This window comes from Echeneis naucrates, chromosome 23 (genome assembly GCF_900963305.1).
Source record: "Echeneis naucrates chromosome 23, fEcheNa1.1, whole genome shotgun sequence".
Lineage (NCBI taxonomy): Eukaryota > Metazoa > Chordata > Actinopteri > Carangiformes > Echeneidae > Echeneis > Echeneis naucrates.
The window spans coordinates 16,218,564-16,234,546 of record NC_042533.1 but is presented as its reverse complement, the minus strand read 5'-3'; the positions used below and the strand labels follow the sequence as shown (position 1 = coordinate 16,234,546).

Below are 15,983 nucleotides of genomic sequence, written 5' to 3'. Positions count from 1 at the left end.
AGCTCAGGGTCCCGATTTGGCCCATGTGTCCCCCAACTCAGTTTGGTCATAATGGATTAAATTTTAGATTATTCAATAATGTGCACATGTTTTATATGCATCATATCAACAAAAGACCAAAGCTTTGAAGATTTGAAATTGGCCAATTGACCACTATAGACATAGACATAGCCCAGGAGTACAGACACAGCCCTGCCCACTGACGGTGGGTGAGTTTGACAGGGGCGAATGGGCGAATGAACAGAAGGTTCATAAAGCGCTGCAACAGGACAATGAAATAATTAAATAGTGAAATAATTATCTATACTTTTACATTAAATGAACTGGTATTTTAATGAATGAATGAACTAAATTTTGAATGAATGAATGCATTTTAATGAATTAATGACACATTTAAGTAATTATTTAAAGAGTTATATTTCATTCTGTCTCTTTTGGTCTTCCATATATACAGAGCCAGCTTCTTCTGTCTTATAACTTTCTTTTTGAGGGGCAGCATCATCAAGATTTGAAGACTGTGACCATAGTGTTAATCACAAAGTCATCAACCTGAGTATGGGAGAAATCGTCATTTGAATTTAGACATTGCATTCCTGCAAATGATGACTGAATGTTCTCTTTAAATTTATTGACAGCATCTTCAGATAAGCATCTTCGATAGCCAAAATTATTCCTCGATGCTGTGCAGTCAATTAATGTAACCTCAAAAATAATGAAGTAATGGTGAGTCAAGAGAGAGTTCTGAGGAAAAATTGCTCCCTTTCAATGCCATATGTCAGAACAAAATCAAGGATATGATTGAGACAGTGAGTTGGTTAATTCACATGCTGGTAAAAGCCAATTGAGTCTAGTAGGGAAAGAAACCCAGAACTAAGGCAGTCAATTTCGACATGAATGAATGTTGAAATCTCTCAGTATAATGATTTTATCTGTACTAAGGACTAGCTCTGACATAAACTCAGAAAACTGATTGTGAAAGACTAAGAGTGAGGCTTTCAAAAGACCTATAGCCAGACTTTGGTCTAGGGTTGATTAATAAGCTTGACTGAGGAGGAATATGAAAATTAACATGAGTGGGGAGTGTAGATTCATTTATACTGACATACTCCTCCTGCTGCAGCCAGGTTTCTGCTATACAAAATAAATCAATATGATGATCAGTTATGAGATCATTGACTAATCGAGATTTTGATGATAGTGATCGAATATTCAATAGTCAACATTTAATTGCAGCATTATTTGAGACCAAATTTGTGGCTGTTTTGATTTCAGTTTTTGTTTTTAACTCCTCTTCTGTTTAATTTAGGTTTAGTAACTTCTCTAAATTTAGGTGGTCGGGGGACAGACACAGTTTCTATTGACCTAAACATAGATATAGACATAGACAGAGACTGACTGAGGCGCAGAGGAGTGTCTGCAGCTTTGCCTCCTAGTCATCATAAAACTGTCAAACTGTGTGAAAAACCCCTTCAACAGGGGTGTCAAACTCAAATTCACAATGGGCCAAAATTAAAAACTGGGGCCAAACTCAATATTTATTGAAAAATGGACTACAACTGTGAATATTTTCCCTTCTCTCCGGATATGTAATGTTGAACCTTTTCATATGGAAAAAACTGTAATTTTGGTGGTGGGCCAGCTCTAATACATATTTAGTATGATCTCGCGAGCCAGATATAATTACACCAAGGGCCAGATTTGGCTCGCGGGCCTGAGTTTGACACCCATGCCCTTCAAGCATGCAAGCCAGCTAGGAGGACAAGAGAAATGGGAAGTTAGAGATCACACAAACACAGCTGGAGAGGTACATCAGGGAGCAGTACAGTGGCCCAGTGAAGTGAAGTCCACTGGGATCACCAGGTTATGTTCCTTTTCCATTCCCCCATCCTTCCTGTTTAACGCTGCTCTCCCCAAACTCAGTGAGGTAGCAGAAGTTGTACAGTTGTATAACCGACTTTAAACCGAAGGTCCGAACAAAAACTGGCCCGGACCAGGTTATGTTCGCAGTATAAGTTACTGGGGCGATATAGTCAATTTAAGAGAGAGCCACCTTCGTGACACAGAAAAGTCTGGCTTTAAACTCAACATACCTCGCTAACGCACTTATCTCACTTCATAGTACACCCCTCTGCTCTGTGTGTGGGGTGCCTTGATGTGGCTTTGTTGTGATTTGGCACTGTGTGGGATTTGATTTGATTTTGATTTAATATGCTTGTATTCTCTGTCAGGCAACCTTGGGTAATCTGAAAGGTGCCATATAAAAATTATTATTATTATTATTATTATTATTATTATTATTATTACTACTACTACTACTACTACTACTACAGGTGGATGCAAAGCAGGCTGCAGGCTGTCCTCACACCACCAGAGCGTGTCTAATGCTGGACCCACTCCAGCACATAGATCAAAGAGCACATCTCTAGGGAAGACAGAAGCTGGGCTTTATGACAAACTTTATATTTCCTAAGTCTGTTTGGTCCATGCTCTGTCAATCACCTAATGCAAGCTCTGTTTTGAAATAAAAAAATAATATTTAGGGTCTAACTTGGGGTGATGCACTGCGAGTTCTCTTACCTTGAAGCTTCTGGATGCCCCGCCTTCCCCTAGTGCTACACCTGTCGCCTCACAGGTGTGATTGCTTCAACGCTGAGCCGCTCCATTCGGTTACATCGCCATCGCTGCGCATCTCTTAAAGCTTTGTAGTTATCCTCAACATTGTTTTTTTTTTCCGTGCAGTTCCTGTACCTGGAACTTCCTTCTCCCTCATCCTAGTTTCTGGGCATTGCTTCTCTCCCCAGCAATTTACCTGCATGCTGTAGCGAGCGTAGTCAGCTGTGATAGGCATCAGCTGTTCTGCCGCTGTTGTAATTGTGCTGCTGGGGCGTCGAGTACTCCTCTTCCTCTCCTTTCGTGATGTTCATTCACCACCTAACGGGTGTGTGTGGTTGCCCCCGCCCTGCTGTCGGCTGGCTTCTGTTTTGCCTTTGTTGTTTGCTGCTTAGTGCACCTTAGTGGCCGCACCCACTCTTCATTTCTTCTGTGCTGTCGCGGGCACTTAAGGTGGTTGCTGTCCTCACCCTAGGCGATACAGTGTGCCCACCTCAAGATCTTAAAGTATGGATGGATTGATTTTAGTGATAACGTTTTGGTTTATTTTTTTTTTGTTTTTGTAAAGTTTTGTTTTCCTTGTTTCACGTTTGCTTTGCTTTGCATGTTCATTTGGGTTTATCAGTTTGGATAAATTCAAGATTATTTCTTGGTTCAGTTTCTTTTCTGTGGGTTGTTTGACAGTTTTCTTTCATCTGTATTGATTTTGTTTTGTTAGGTTATAGGAAGTAGTTAATTTTACTCAGATTAAACATTATGTGGTTATTTGCTTTTTGGGGGTATTTTGGGGTTTCTCTTAGTGTGTGTGTGTGTGTGTGTGTGTGTGTGCCCGCGCGCACACAACAGTTTTTATTGAATAATTGTGTTAACATACTATATTGTGTGTGTATGGGCACGAACAAATTATTTTATGGAATCATTGTGTTAAAATTAACCTTTTGTTAAATAAACTGAACTGATTTGGTCTACTGAACCCAGTCTCGCACTTCAGTTAACAAACTTGTGCGCTTTAACTATTAATATAAATTCTCCAAGTGGGATTCCTGGGGTGGTGGTGTTGGCAACTGGTAATCAATTCAATATAATTTTCTTTACTAGCTGTCTCTGATCAAAATCATAAAAGTAATCAACTAAATTATACTTATCTGCCCTTCTCCACTCTCCACATTAGGATGGCTGGGTGGCAGAGGAGACCTCCACTGGGACTATCATGGAAGTGCTGCATTACTGGCCCTCTTTAGTGGTTTCATTTGCACAGTTTGAAACAGTGTTCGCATCAGCTGTCGGCTTATTTCTCTCCATGACTACAAGTTTGTCTTTCTCCTCATGCCTTTTGTAATCTTCATCATGTAGACAGGTGGTGTACCTTCCCTTACATAGCTTACAAGTGTGAAGGCGGTAATATTCCTTAGTGTTGTGACCTGGTTTGACACATCCATAACACAGCTTATTGTCTTATGAATCTTCATCGTTCCTCAAGGGACTTTTCCTTGAAACTTGTGCACTTGGACAGTTGATGTTTGTCTTTGCACCACATGCAGGGTGACTTTAGTTTTCGATTAATTGGCCTTAAAATTTCACTGTTTGCCTTAGTTTGAGTACTGAAGACACTTCCTTTACTTCTGTTTGTTTCATTTGTGCTTTTGATGTAGGATGTGCTAGATGAGTGCAGAGCATGCAGGGAAGTGAGTTAAATGCTATCTCTGCTTCTACTGATACAAATTTAGCTAAATCCTCAAAGGTGGGAAGTTTCTACCTTCCATGACACCTACTGACACCTGACAGTTGTAGCGGGCTGCTAGACAATCTGGAACTTTCTGTATCGGCATTTAGGAAATCAGAGAATGGCCTTAACCCTTCAGCATCCTTGGGCTGTACTTTTGGCCACTCCACTCCACTCAATGTAGTATGTAGGGTCTCCTCAAAAGACTGTTTGGTTTGGCATTGGGGTCTGTTAGTGGTTATGCTGTCTTGTAGTGCTTGGGCTACAGACAAGACATCAGTGGAGGGACTTGGTGGGATGATGGAATGGTTTTGGTGATGCACAAAGGGGATAGGAGGGTTTTGCCTGTTGTATCTGCTCATTCGCTCATTTGGCTGACTGTAAAATTGCTGTGATGGCTGACCATCCTTATTTTTTCCTTCTGCTGTCTTCTTCCATTAAACCACCTTAGCAGCAAGCTCTGCTGCTGCGTCAGCCCTTTTTGTGGCCATGACAGTTGTTTCAGCGAGGTGACTGGTAGCTGACTGAGAAGCAGTCCCATATATGGAGTGGGTCAAGTTGTGGGCATGTAGCTCACAGAGTTTGTGCTTTTCACACTCTGCATCAAGGACATTGTCTATTCCAGATAAGCATTCATTGATTATTTTCATAATGTCTTTGGTTACTGCCTCACAGGCATCTATTTTGCGTCTTAGATCAGTGGATGGTGTGGCACCGTATCTTACTTCATTGTAAACTTTCATTACATAATTTTTTTCCTTTTCTATGGTGTCTGCAATTTTAGCCAGTTCCATATATGATTTGTTTTTCTTTAAGTTTTCTTTAGTTTATCCGATTTGAACTTTCCATCATTTGTGAAGACTAAGCTGTCTCCTTTCTTTTATACTGTGCTCCTCCTTTTGATAGGCGAGACATTTCTCTGTGGGTACACTTTTGTGATCTAAGTGACGAAATGTGTTTAATTCCTCAGTGTCATCCATTTTGTGTTGAGGCTCAACTAATTGCTGTCTTTTGGTATCAATTAGCTCCTTTAATTCCTGCCTTGACAAGCCTTCCTTATCCCCTAGATTTAGTAAGCCTCTACTTTCTTCAATTTCTGCTTGTAGTTTATTCATCTGCTCTTTTAAGGCATCCATTTTGACTGAAGTTGTATTCCTTACCGTCCCTTGACTATCACTTAACTATTACACATGATTCTGCAGCGCTGCTCTGTGCCTTGCTGTGCCTTTTGATCGTGGAGTTCACAGGCAGTGTGGTTTTTCATGTGGTAAAGTTGTCACTGGTCCCGTGCTGGGTGAAGTTCTCATGGTAGCATACCCTTCAAAAAAGATGGTCTGAGACCATGGTGATTTTAACATTTTTTGCTGCTCCACAAAACCAGCACCATAAACCAACATGAGAACTTTACTTTTCTGTTTCCATCTATTTCAATAATCACTCAGCACCATACCAAGCAACACCCCCACCAATTCACCAATCAGGTGGGCTTAAGAGTTAGCACATTTTATACACAAATAATCAATACGACCATAGCACACACCAACCTTGTGCCTCGTTGGGTGGATGCTAAACTACAATCAGCTTCTTCAGTTGCTATTTTGTTGGTTTATTTTCCTTTGTTTACCTTAAACTTTCTCTGTTTTACCATTAGCACCTTTTCGTAGTCAAGCAAATTTTTTGGTTTGTTTATACCACACAAGTAGGAAGTAGTAAGAAGTCTTCAAAATAATATATAATATATATCTAATAATAATATATGTGTATATTATGGATGTTTATCTCCACAACTAAGGTCGATTCGATATGCATCTCGATACACTGCCACCGATACAATATAATTACAATACACTGAAACCCCCTGTTGATACAATTCGATACAAATTCCTCATGTTCATGATGCAATTCAAAAATATTTGATAATGATATGACTTAATTATAAGAGGATTCGATTTGATATGTGATCATTTGATACAGTTAGTTGGGGTTTGAGAATGTATTAGCCGAACCCATCAGGTTTCTTACCTCAATAGTACAATTCTGCTTTACTCTCTGGAACAATTTGAGGGATGTATGTACTATTGGGCAAAACAATAAATAATATAAAAATAATACATAATTCAGAATGTTCAGACGGACCATTCAAATTTATTCAATTGAATTGTCACCAGGTTTGTCGTGCTACTAACATACTTGATAACCCCACGGCATTGTTTGCAGTCTGAGTTCACCTCCTCGCTTGAAAAACCTGAAATATTGCCACACGTTTGATTTGTGTCTTTTTGGTGCATTAAATATCTCATTGTTGCTAAAGTGGCTCTCATTTCCCTCCATCTTTGTTGTGTACAACTTCTGCATGCTTGCCTCAGTGCCCAAGGATGCAATGATGCATTTAGGTTGCCTCAGAAAATTCAACAGAATAGGGAATAGACAGTGGGGGAAAAAAAACAACCAATTTAACTTTTAATTTAAGTATTTGCCGATGCATAAAGGCTAGTGGAAATACACCATAAATTCACCCGCAAATTAAATCTGATGCACCTTGAATCTATATATACATTTATCTCTGTGTGTGTGTTTGTCTATGCAAACAAAATGACCTTTTCTTAGAAGCCAATACACAAATCATGTAATTTATGTACAGGGAAATCATGTCCAAATACATCTAAAGAAGATAGTTGTTTTCGAAACACAACCTGCAAACAATGCAAGCTGCCCACTGGTGGACAAAACAAGAAGCAGCAAGCACAAAAACACAATGGGTCACCGAACAAATGTGCTATTATGCAACAGGAGGCCTAATATCTCCTTGATCACATTTTTGTGGCTCCATATGCTATTCCCTGGAGTGCTACATCTCTCTTAGACCCTAAATCAGACCAGACGCCAAGTTTCTGCAAGCAAGGTTAATACCATCACAAAACCTGATTTATTCCCACTCCCAAGGATGATCCTTCTGTTAACATATAATGCTCTTGTGACCAAGCTCCATCATATCTCAGAGAGCTCATAGTTCCTTACTGTCCAAGTAAGTCACTCTGCTCTCTAGATGGTGGTTTATTGTGGTTCCTAGAGTCTCCAAGAGTAAATTGGGAGGCAGATCTTTCAGTTATCAGGCTCTTCTTCTGTGGAACCAACTTCTAGTTTCAGTCCAGGCGGCGCACTCTTTAGCAAGAACAGGCTTAAATATTTCTGTATGACAGAGCTTGTAGTTAAAAAGTCAAAGTTCACTTACCCCTTAGCTATGCACCAAAATTCTGTGAACCATGTTTACCCGAATGTTTACCTCTCTCCATGTCTTCATCCTGCAGGTGGTGTATCATTGCTACCCCAGTTCTATTCATACAGCATCATATGTTCCTGCCTGCACCTGTGTTGAATATCCCCTGCTCCTGTTCTTGTTCTCCCCCCACTCCACCAAATTTTACTCTACCCCACCCTGTGTCGCTCTCCCCCCAGCCAGTCGAGGTAGATGACTGCACCCCCGAGCCTGGTTCTGCCTGAGGTTTCTGCCTCTTAATGGAAGTTTTTCCTTGCCACTGTTGCCAAGTGCTTGCTTGGAGGGGGGGGGGGGGGGGGGGGTCTGTTGGGTCTCTTTTAAATAATTTTATAGTGAGTTTTGTCTAGACCTGCTCTACATGTAAAGTGCCTTCATGTAACTTTGCGCTATACAAATAAATGTGATTTGATTTTGACATCTACCTTGGTTCAAACTCTGTGCTTACCACCATGTTTTCTGACCACAATCTTGTGTTCCTATTTAAGGAACCTTTCAGGTCACCCAACGCCGCCATTGTGTTGTCACACAATGAAGAGTTATTTATTAATATTTATTGGTAATAATCAAGGATTGTCAACAAATGAGCAGTTGCTAAAGGCAATTTCTACCTTGTTGGTAGTTAGGTTAGTTGGTTAGTCTGGCCCTGGTTTAACTGTGGGGATGTAAATGGTTTGGTTTGTCAATCTATATTATGATTGTTGAGGATTGTTCCATTAACTTGAATTTGGAATCTTTGTGAATCTTTCTGCGACTGAAATCAAGATCTGGGATTCACTACTGAGGAAGGAAATATTTTGAGGTGGTATGCTGTTTTCCACATTTTAACTTATCCATAAAATTTAATTCTTGTGTCATAAAACATAGACGGATAGTAAATAAATACCTTGTACACTACTTTCCTCAGATTTATTTCAGATTTCAACCACATATGCTCTGATTTACATTTATAGTACATAGATTGGATTATATCAATACAGCAAAACACCTGACAATTTTAGAGTACAGATAAGAGTCCTATGTGTAAACAACAGCAATATTCTTTCCCTTTTAACAAGAAAAAAAGAAAAACGCATTGATTTTATGGTACAATGTATAGTGACTTAATGAAGAAAAATCAAGAACCTGTCGAACATGAATTGCTGCTTTGAATGCTCATGTCCCTGAAAGCCTTTGGGTAGGGTCTGTGTGGTTGCGCTGTGCTTTTTCATATAGGTTGAAAGCCCACTATACTTAGTATATAGTTTCATGTAAATAAATGTTTAATGTTATCAACCTATAGTTAGAATTATGTGCAAATCCAAATATTGACTTTTAACAAACCAGCGTACAATGCAGTTTACTGGGTCAGTGAAATTGTACAAAATAGACATAACAGAACATCTTTCAGCAAGATATGAGGCAACCAACAAATAGGAGACATTCTACTCCAATATGAGAATCAAAGAACCAGAGAAGCAGCCAGTGCATCATATTGTTTGTACAACAGTGGTTGTGTGATCTGCAATCCTCCAGAGGTTTCGACTTCGACTTAGCTTCGACTTAGATAGCTTGATGTCTGCAGAATGAATTAACAACAGTTAACTTCATTAGAGTCAGTGTATATATGTGTTCACACACACACACACACACACACACACAAACAGATACAACGCAAAAACATTGTGCATATATGTATCTCTCTCTCTCTTTCTCACCCTTTCTTTCTATATACGTATATCATTTGTTAAATTAACCAAACTGTGGAAAAATCCAAGTTAAACATCAGATGATTTTGTCAACAATTTAATTCACTGTTTTACTTTTCTGGTTTATAATGATTAACAAAATAACTGAATGTAACTCTCTGGAGGATGACATGATACATAGTTTGAAAATAATTGAAAGCAATCGAAGGCTGAGAGTGACACCTGGTGGTACTGTTGTGTCTTGTAATGACTGACCACTTGAGATCAGATTTTTCAGGGTAAGGAGGACAAATTTCCAATTGATATGCAAACATTGCAACAAAATGCAAAGGATTTAATCAGCACAGGTAAACGGACAATTATCTGTTTTTCTTTGTACAGAAGCAAACAAGTTCATAATATGTCCTAGCATTACTGTACCTTTAAATTTCACCAAAATTCTCTTGAAGCTTTATTTGTTTGTTCTTAATATTTGATGGGGCTTACTGACACTGAGTTTACCAACACTGCTGGCACTGCAGGTGTTAGATCAAACAACCAACTAGTTTGTGAAGTCATGCTTTGATGTTGGCCCTTTTAACCCTTAACCCTTAAGCTCCTCATTTTCTAAGCAAAAACAGCATGTGTTCAGATTGACTTCCTCCCATCAATCCATTTCAATGAAGCAGAATATCCTGGAGAGGCTAAAAACTTCACTAACATCAGTAGTCCTTAACCTTGAACATAATAAGTTGACAAAACATGTGCCAGACAAAAAAAGAAAAAAAAAAACATGAGAAGCAACTGGCTGCTGCAGAGGTAGGCGGACACGTGAATCATTGAAACAGTGTATTTGTTGTGGTACAAAGTATTTGTCCGTAGTAGAAGGACTTTAAAATAAGTTTAAAATAAGTCAGAGATGGTCATTATCTCCTATTATCTCCAGTCATCTTACGCTGCTCACAAGGCACAAATAACATTAACCTCTGATGTAAATACACTGAATGCTAAGTATAGAAAGGAAAATTTAGGAAATTACACCCTCAGAGTGAGTAAAATAATCTCAGTGAACTTTGTGCTTAGTCACAATTCATAAATAATAGGCACTAAAATCAGTTTGAACCCATTTGACCCATATTGCTCAAACTCTTGACTGTACAGCATCATACACTCATACACTGTAATGCACTTTAGTCACCCAACATTATATACATTTATTTCAGTGTCGCTCATCATGGGGAATCCGGGCTATGCTATGACAAAGGAACTGTTATAACAGAAACACACCACCAGTCAAGTACACTTACTGCACTAACTCACTGAGATGGTGTTTAGACTTGCCTGCATTTTCCCAACAGCACTAGGATCCCATTTTAACTTACCAGTGTGTAATACAAATACACTGACCTGTTCCAACACTCCATGTGTACGCCATTTCTATACAGGTCATTCAATTAAATTTGAATCTGACACTGTCAAACTCAACACAGCAGACATACAAGGGTTTGCGGTGATAGAGAAATGTACTTCTGCTTCCCGGAGAGGGAGCAGAAGTATCTTGCAAGGCATGTTTGAGGAATGTGGGTCACATTATCGGTTAAACAAAGACTTATAGGTATGGATGATCCTATGGCTGTTGGTGAAGATGCATTTGCAAAAGCATCTAAATTAACAAATGTTGAACAAAGAGGTGTAAATGTAAATGAAACATGACAATGAAGACAGTCAAAAAAGTGCCTTTCCCTTCACTGTTCCTTTAAAATCTCTAAAATCTGAGGCCTTTTTACCTCTTGTTGGATTTTCTTTACCAGCTCTATAACTGTCTCTCTTCTGTTTGGTGCTGGGCAGGTCAAAAGAGAGTTGAATGCTAGCAAACATTGGGCCTCAAGCAAGAACCAGTTGTTCCTGAGTGGCATGCGAGATAAAATGTGGTATCCATCAAATGTACTTTTTCTTACAGTTAAAATGAATAACCCTGAATGTACTAAATAGATAAACAACACTTCTTCAACTTGTTTTGATTGACTCCTGAATATTTTGGAGCATCATACTGAGAGATGTGCCATTTTATCATCTGATAAAAACTTATGCAGCTGCTGCTGATAGAAGTGGTGTTTAAACCAAAATAAATAAATAAATAAAAAAGCTATAGCTGTCCACTGCACTGGTGAAGATAGCTTATTCTTTAATGGCTCATCATTCTAAGCTACATTGTCATGCAAACCATATTTAAATAAAAACACTGTTTAGTAAAACACCATATTAAAATTATGATTCAATTGGTAATGGAAAACTGGTATCTGTTTGTATTTTGTTATTTTCCTTTTTGATTGACTTTCTTTAGTAAACGGAGAAAGAAGAAAGTAATGCAAACACTGTAGGTGTTTAAAATGACGCAACGCTTATTTGAGTCTTAGGAGCTTTTTTGTGTTTTGTAGCAGAAAAGAAACAGTGTGGGCTCAAAAATTAATACATGGGTGTTAACAGTAAGTTGGACCCATTAGAAGACCTACAGCATAGTAATAAAAAACAAGATGACAGAATGAACAGTACCCAGTACTGTATTATAGTATTATAACAGCAGCAAAGCCAGTAAAAATTCGAGTTGGCATAGTCTGTTTATAAGTGCAGTAGAAAACCTGTTTGACATGGCACTATTGGATCTTTATGCACTTACACACGTCTACTCCAATCCCAGTAACAAAACACAGCAGCAGCACACACCAGCAGACACAGCAAACACTTTTGTTAAATAGAAAACAGTAATGTACATGGAAGGAGCTGAGGCCAGGAAAGGATACTTCCAATTGAACTTTTGTTCCAAAATGACACAAAATCCAGATACTGTCTCACTGTATTCTATTCAGGTGCAGAATGAATACACACAACTCAACAAGGTTCACTGCAGTACATTTTTTTCTTCCTTTGTAGTAAGCCCTTGCAGGTGTTGTGTTCGGACAGTAGCACTTGTACTCTGGTCTGAAAAGGAGTATTATAAGGCAGGCAGATGTGGTCAAGACTTTTGGAATCTGGAAGCCACCGCCTGCTATGTAAAATATTATCAGAGTCAAAATGTCAAAGGATTGGTGAGCTCCACAATTTCAGAGATGCAGGTGTCTGATGTCACTCAAACATAGCAACATATATTGTAAACAATGCACATAATGCAGCTCTGGAAATAATTCAGCCTATATTAATCAATCTATAGGGGTTTTTTTTTTCTTTATATCGGATGGCAGTAGGTTTCCAGTTAACCACTTCAGTGTGGTCATTGGTTGAACACACCTGGTCACTTTGGGTTTACCAAGAAGCAAATACCTCTAAATGGGTATATGGTAATGAGTTTGTGGTAATGTTATTCCTTACTGCTGTTTGGAAATATGCACCTATAAGAATTTCAAGGTAGCTCCTGGACCTAACCCTTTGTATTCAATCACTGGACCTTCTCATATAAGGCTGAAAGTTTGTGCTCAGTTTGGAGTGCAAAGCTCAAGTTCACATCAGGGCTTTATGTTGGATTACTTGGGCCCTGCAGCACCTATTTAAAGTAATAGAATATAAGTCTATACTCAATCATAAAAACTACGTGTATAGGATAAAAAAGATATTTGCAAGGAAATCCTGTCCATGTGTTTTATACCAGATCAAAAAGCTATAAAGAGATAAAGTGACCATCTTTTCAACTAAACAACAAATTTATGAAACACAGATTTGCACCAATGGTTGTAATTTACCTCTGAGATGTCTGACTTTGTAAAGGAACAAAAAAGAATATACAGAAGAACACAAAGGGACACTTTACAATCTAAGATGTGAGTTATAACCAAATATCAAGCTGATGGTCCTTCTTCAAAACATATTTTTATAAATTCAGTAATGGAATAAACTCTTTAATATTGTTAATATATTGTTAAAGTAATCTCAAATTTACCAATCATATTATAAAATATAATATTGGTTAATTGAAATATAAATTAGCTTTTTCGGGCAAGGTGGGAGGCTCAGCAAGGGCCCACAGCTCATGCTTGGGCCTTTGTAGCTCATAGGCAAAGAGGGGTTAACCCTGTTGTACCCTTGTATTAAACAATGGACTGGCATAATCTCAACCCATCTGAGAAATTATGTATTTTTATATTTTGGTAATAATGATGTGGCCCCTATAAGTTAAATCAGGCTCAGCCTACACTTCAGGGAAGAGCTAAATAGAAATACCTTAAACGTGGTGCTAGTGTGACCTTCCATAGCCACTCTGGAAGCAGAAGACTGGGTTGATTTTGAAAATGCAAGCTGTCACGCTGTTGTTGATCCAGCTCTCAGGCCTGGGTTCTAGGACTGGGTAACAGCCAGGGTATTGACGTATCCATGAGGACACATGTCATTCTCAGATACGCAGTGTGAGAATTGGGCCGGATTGTTGCCGCCGGCAAGCCTGCGGACCCCCCGCATCGCCATGCACTGTTCCACCAGCTCAAGGAACTTAGACACCAAGAAGAAGATGTTTTTCAACATGAACACCGACATTGGCATCTTATAGACATACAACTGGAAACATCTGACCACTAGCAGAGGTGCGTTGACCAGCAGGCCCGTGGAGAAGCGGGCCCACAGCCACCGACAACGCAGCTCCGATGCCGTGAGCTCATGGAGCCAGATGACCGGTACAGCCAGGGCCACGAAGTACACCGAGACGACAGTGTACTTGAGGTAGACCACAGGAATCTCGTTCCTCAACAACATTTCGACCAGCGTGAAGCTGTCCAGCAGGTCCAGGCAAGTGGTCGTGAAGCAACTCTGGGAGTGGTGCCGCGTCGCCCCATTAAAATCTTCAATGATAGAGTTGATGAGGCAGAAAAGAAGCGGCACGGAAACCAGCATGATGATTTTGAATCCGGTCATCCCGCACGGGACCTTCAGCGCAATCAGGTCCAGGATGGAAGTTTCCAGTATGAGAACTATCTTCGGAGTGCAAGCGATGACATAGATGAGCCAGGCCAGGTAGGCGTAGGTAAACTCACCGAGGTTGCAGCCAAAGATGGAGCTCTTTTGGTGGAAACCACAGGCCCGCTCTCTCTTGCTTCGTGCATTCTTCATGAAGAAAATCCCCCAGCCCGAGATCACCACTAAGTCTGTAGCTATCCACGAGCACCAGTACAGGTCTGTAAAAATGATGAGGTAAAAGTCCAGAATACCGCCCTGGAAGATCAGGAGCAGGAAACAGAGCGTTTTATACACAAGGCTCCTCTTGGATTTGTGCACCAATAGGGGAGCGGTCTGCATGAACTCCCCAGATGTCATGATGGAGGTGTCGACCGCCGCTGAGGAGACCAGTGGCTGAACGCTGCAGCTCTCCTCCGGGATAATACCACCACTGGTAGTTTGGGTGTCCCGCCTCCTGCTCAATTGCTCAGCTTCAGGAGAACTAGAGACAAGGGAGTCTGGGCAACAGCTTGATTCGTATTGGAAATAATTGGCCAGCTTGTCCTTCCCACTGTCAGAGAGCATTGTATTTCAGGGGAACCTCCCCCTCTCTTCCCCTTTCGTCTCCCCCGATGCTCTAAAAGGAAACAGAGACATAATCAAAGAAAGGCACGGATTTTATGTGATGGAATGGACTACGGCCATTGCCTGCCTGCCCATTGTATAACTTCACTGAATTATAAGGATCGCATTCTTAGTATCACTTTGACTGTTCAAGCTTGAAAATGCTGTAGGAACCAAGTGCTATGGTCACTAAATATAATTAGATCGGAAATAATGTATTATCTTTGGGTGGTCATATTTTGATTTCCAAAAAAAAGAGGACACTCGGCCCGGCCACGAGATAGCCTACTGAAATGATGCTCAAAGTTTCCTTGTAATTTTAACATATTAAAGTTTATATGTATAACTAGAATGTTTTGTTATATTACAAAATAATATCTCTCAGAGACAGAAATTCAGATAGGCTTCTCAGAGGTTACTGAACATTCTTTATTATGCCTCATTTGTTATATGTATATATGTAAAATAAATGTAAAATCTCTGGAATAAAATAATGATAGAAATAATGTCTCTTCTGTGTTAGAAAAATCAGCTTATAAAATAATAGCTCTCTTTTCAAGTCTTAGTGGACAAATAAATTAATAAATATGTGAGCATATATGCTGTGAGGTCCCCGGCACCTTTATTGGACACAGACACATATGTACCAGCTTTGTACACGGTGCACACAGCCTCCCATGTGTCCCGACGCTTCTCCCCTGATGGACTGCACCTAAATGAAAATCTGATTTTATTCCCATTTATATTTATACCTGTAAGCTACGATCTCTTACGGTTAAATGTAAAATCAATCGAAGAGTACATCCAAACTTACGCGTTGACTCGGGTAGTAATTTTTTCTCATGCTGTTCCTCCTTCGCTGCTGCAGCGGTGTTACATTTAAGGCGAAACGTGTTCATACTCTCCATAGGCCTGCATTAAGACCTCCAACTCCATTGGGTGGAAATAATTGGATTTTCCACCTCGGTTGTCATGGTGACTCGTGGTATTGGGGCTCCATTGATAGTAGCTTTTTATAGTGGTTGTGCGCACGCGCGCAACTCAAGGTGAACATACAGAGTTGACCGAACCAACTCAGATCAGCTGTTCTGCAACCGGATACTCATCTCCGAGTAAGTTAACTCAGAGTTCAGGGATAGACTCAGAGTTTGTTGAACCTCCTACCTGG

The 15,983-nt window shown here is 39.8% G+C and overlaps 1 protein-coding gene across 1 annotated transcript; it reads right to left on the bottom strand.

Moving 5' to 3' along the window:
- Nucleotides 1–8,547: 8,547 nt before the first annotated feature.
- Nucleotides 8,548–14,776, bottom strand: tmem121b (transmembrane protein 121B). Its single transcript, XM_029495728.1, has 2 exons — nucleotides 13,487–14,776; nucleotides 8,548–9,165 (listed from the first exon to the last, which is right to left on the bottom strand). Exon 1 carries the CDS (start codon nucleotides 14,774–14,776, stop codon nucleotides 13,601–13,603), a length of 1,176 nt encoding a protein of 391 aa, XP_029351588.1. The 3' UTR covers nucleotides 8,548–9,165; nucleotides 13,487–13,600.
- Between the last annotated feature and the right edge of the window lie 1,207 nt (nucleotides 14,777–15,983).

Excerpts from the sequence above, each read along its gene's own strand:
- tmem121b (XM_029495728.1), bottom strand. The coding sequence starts at position 14,776 with ATGCTCTCTGACAGTGGGAAGGACAAGCTGGCCAATTATTTCCAATAC.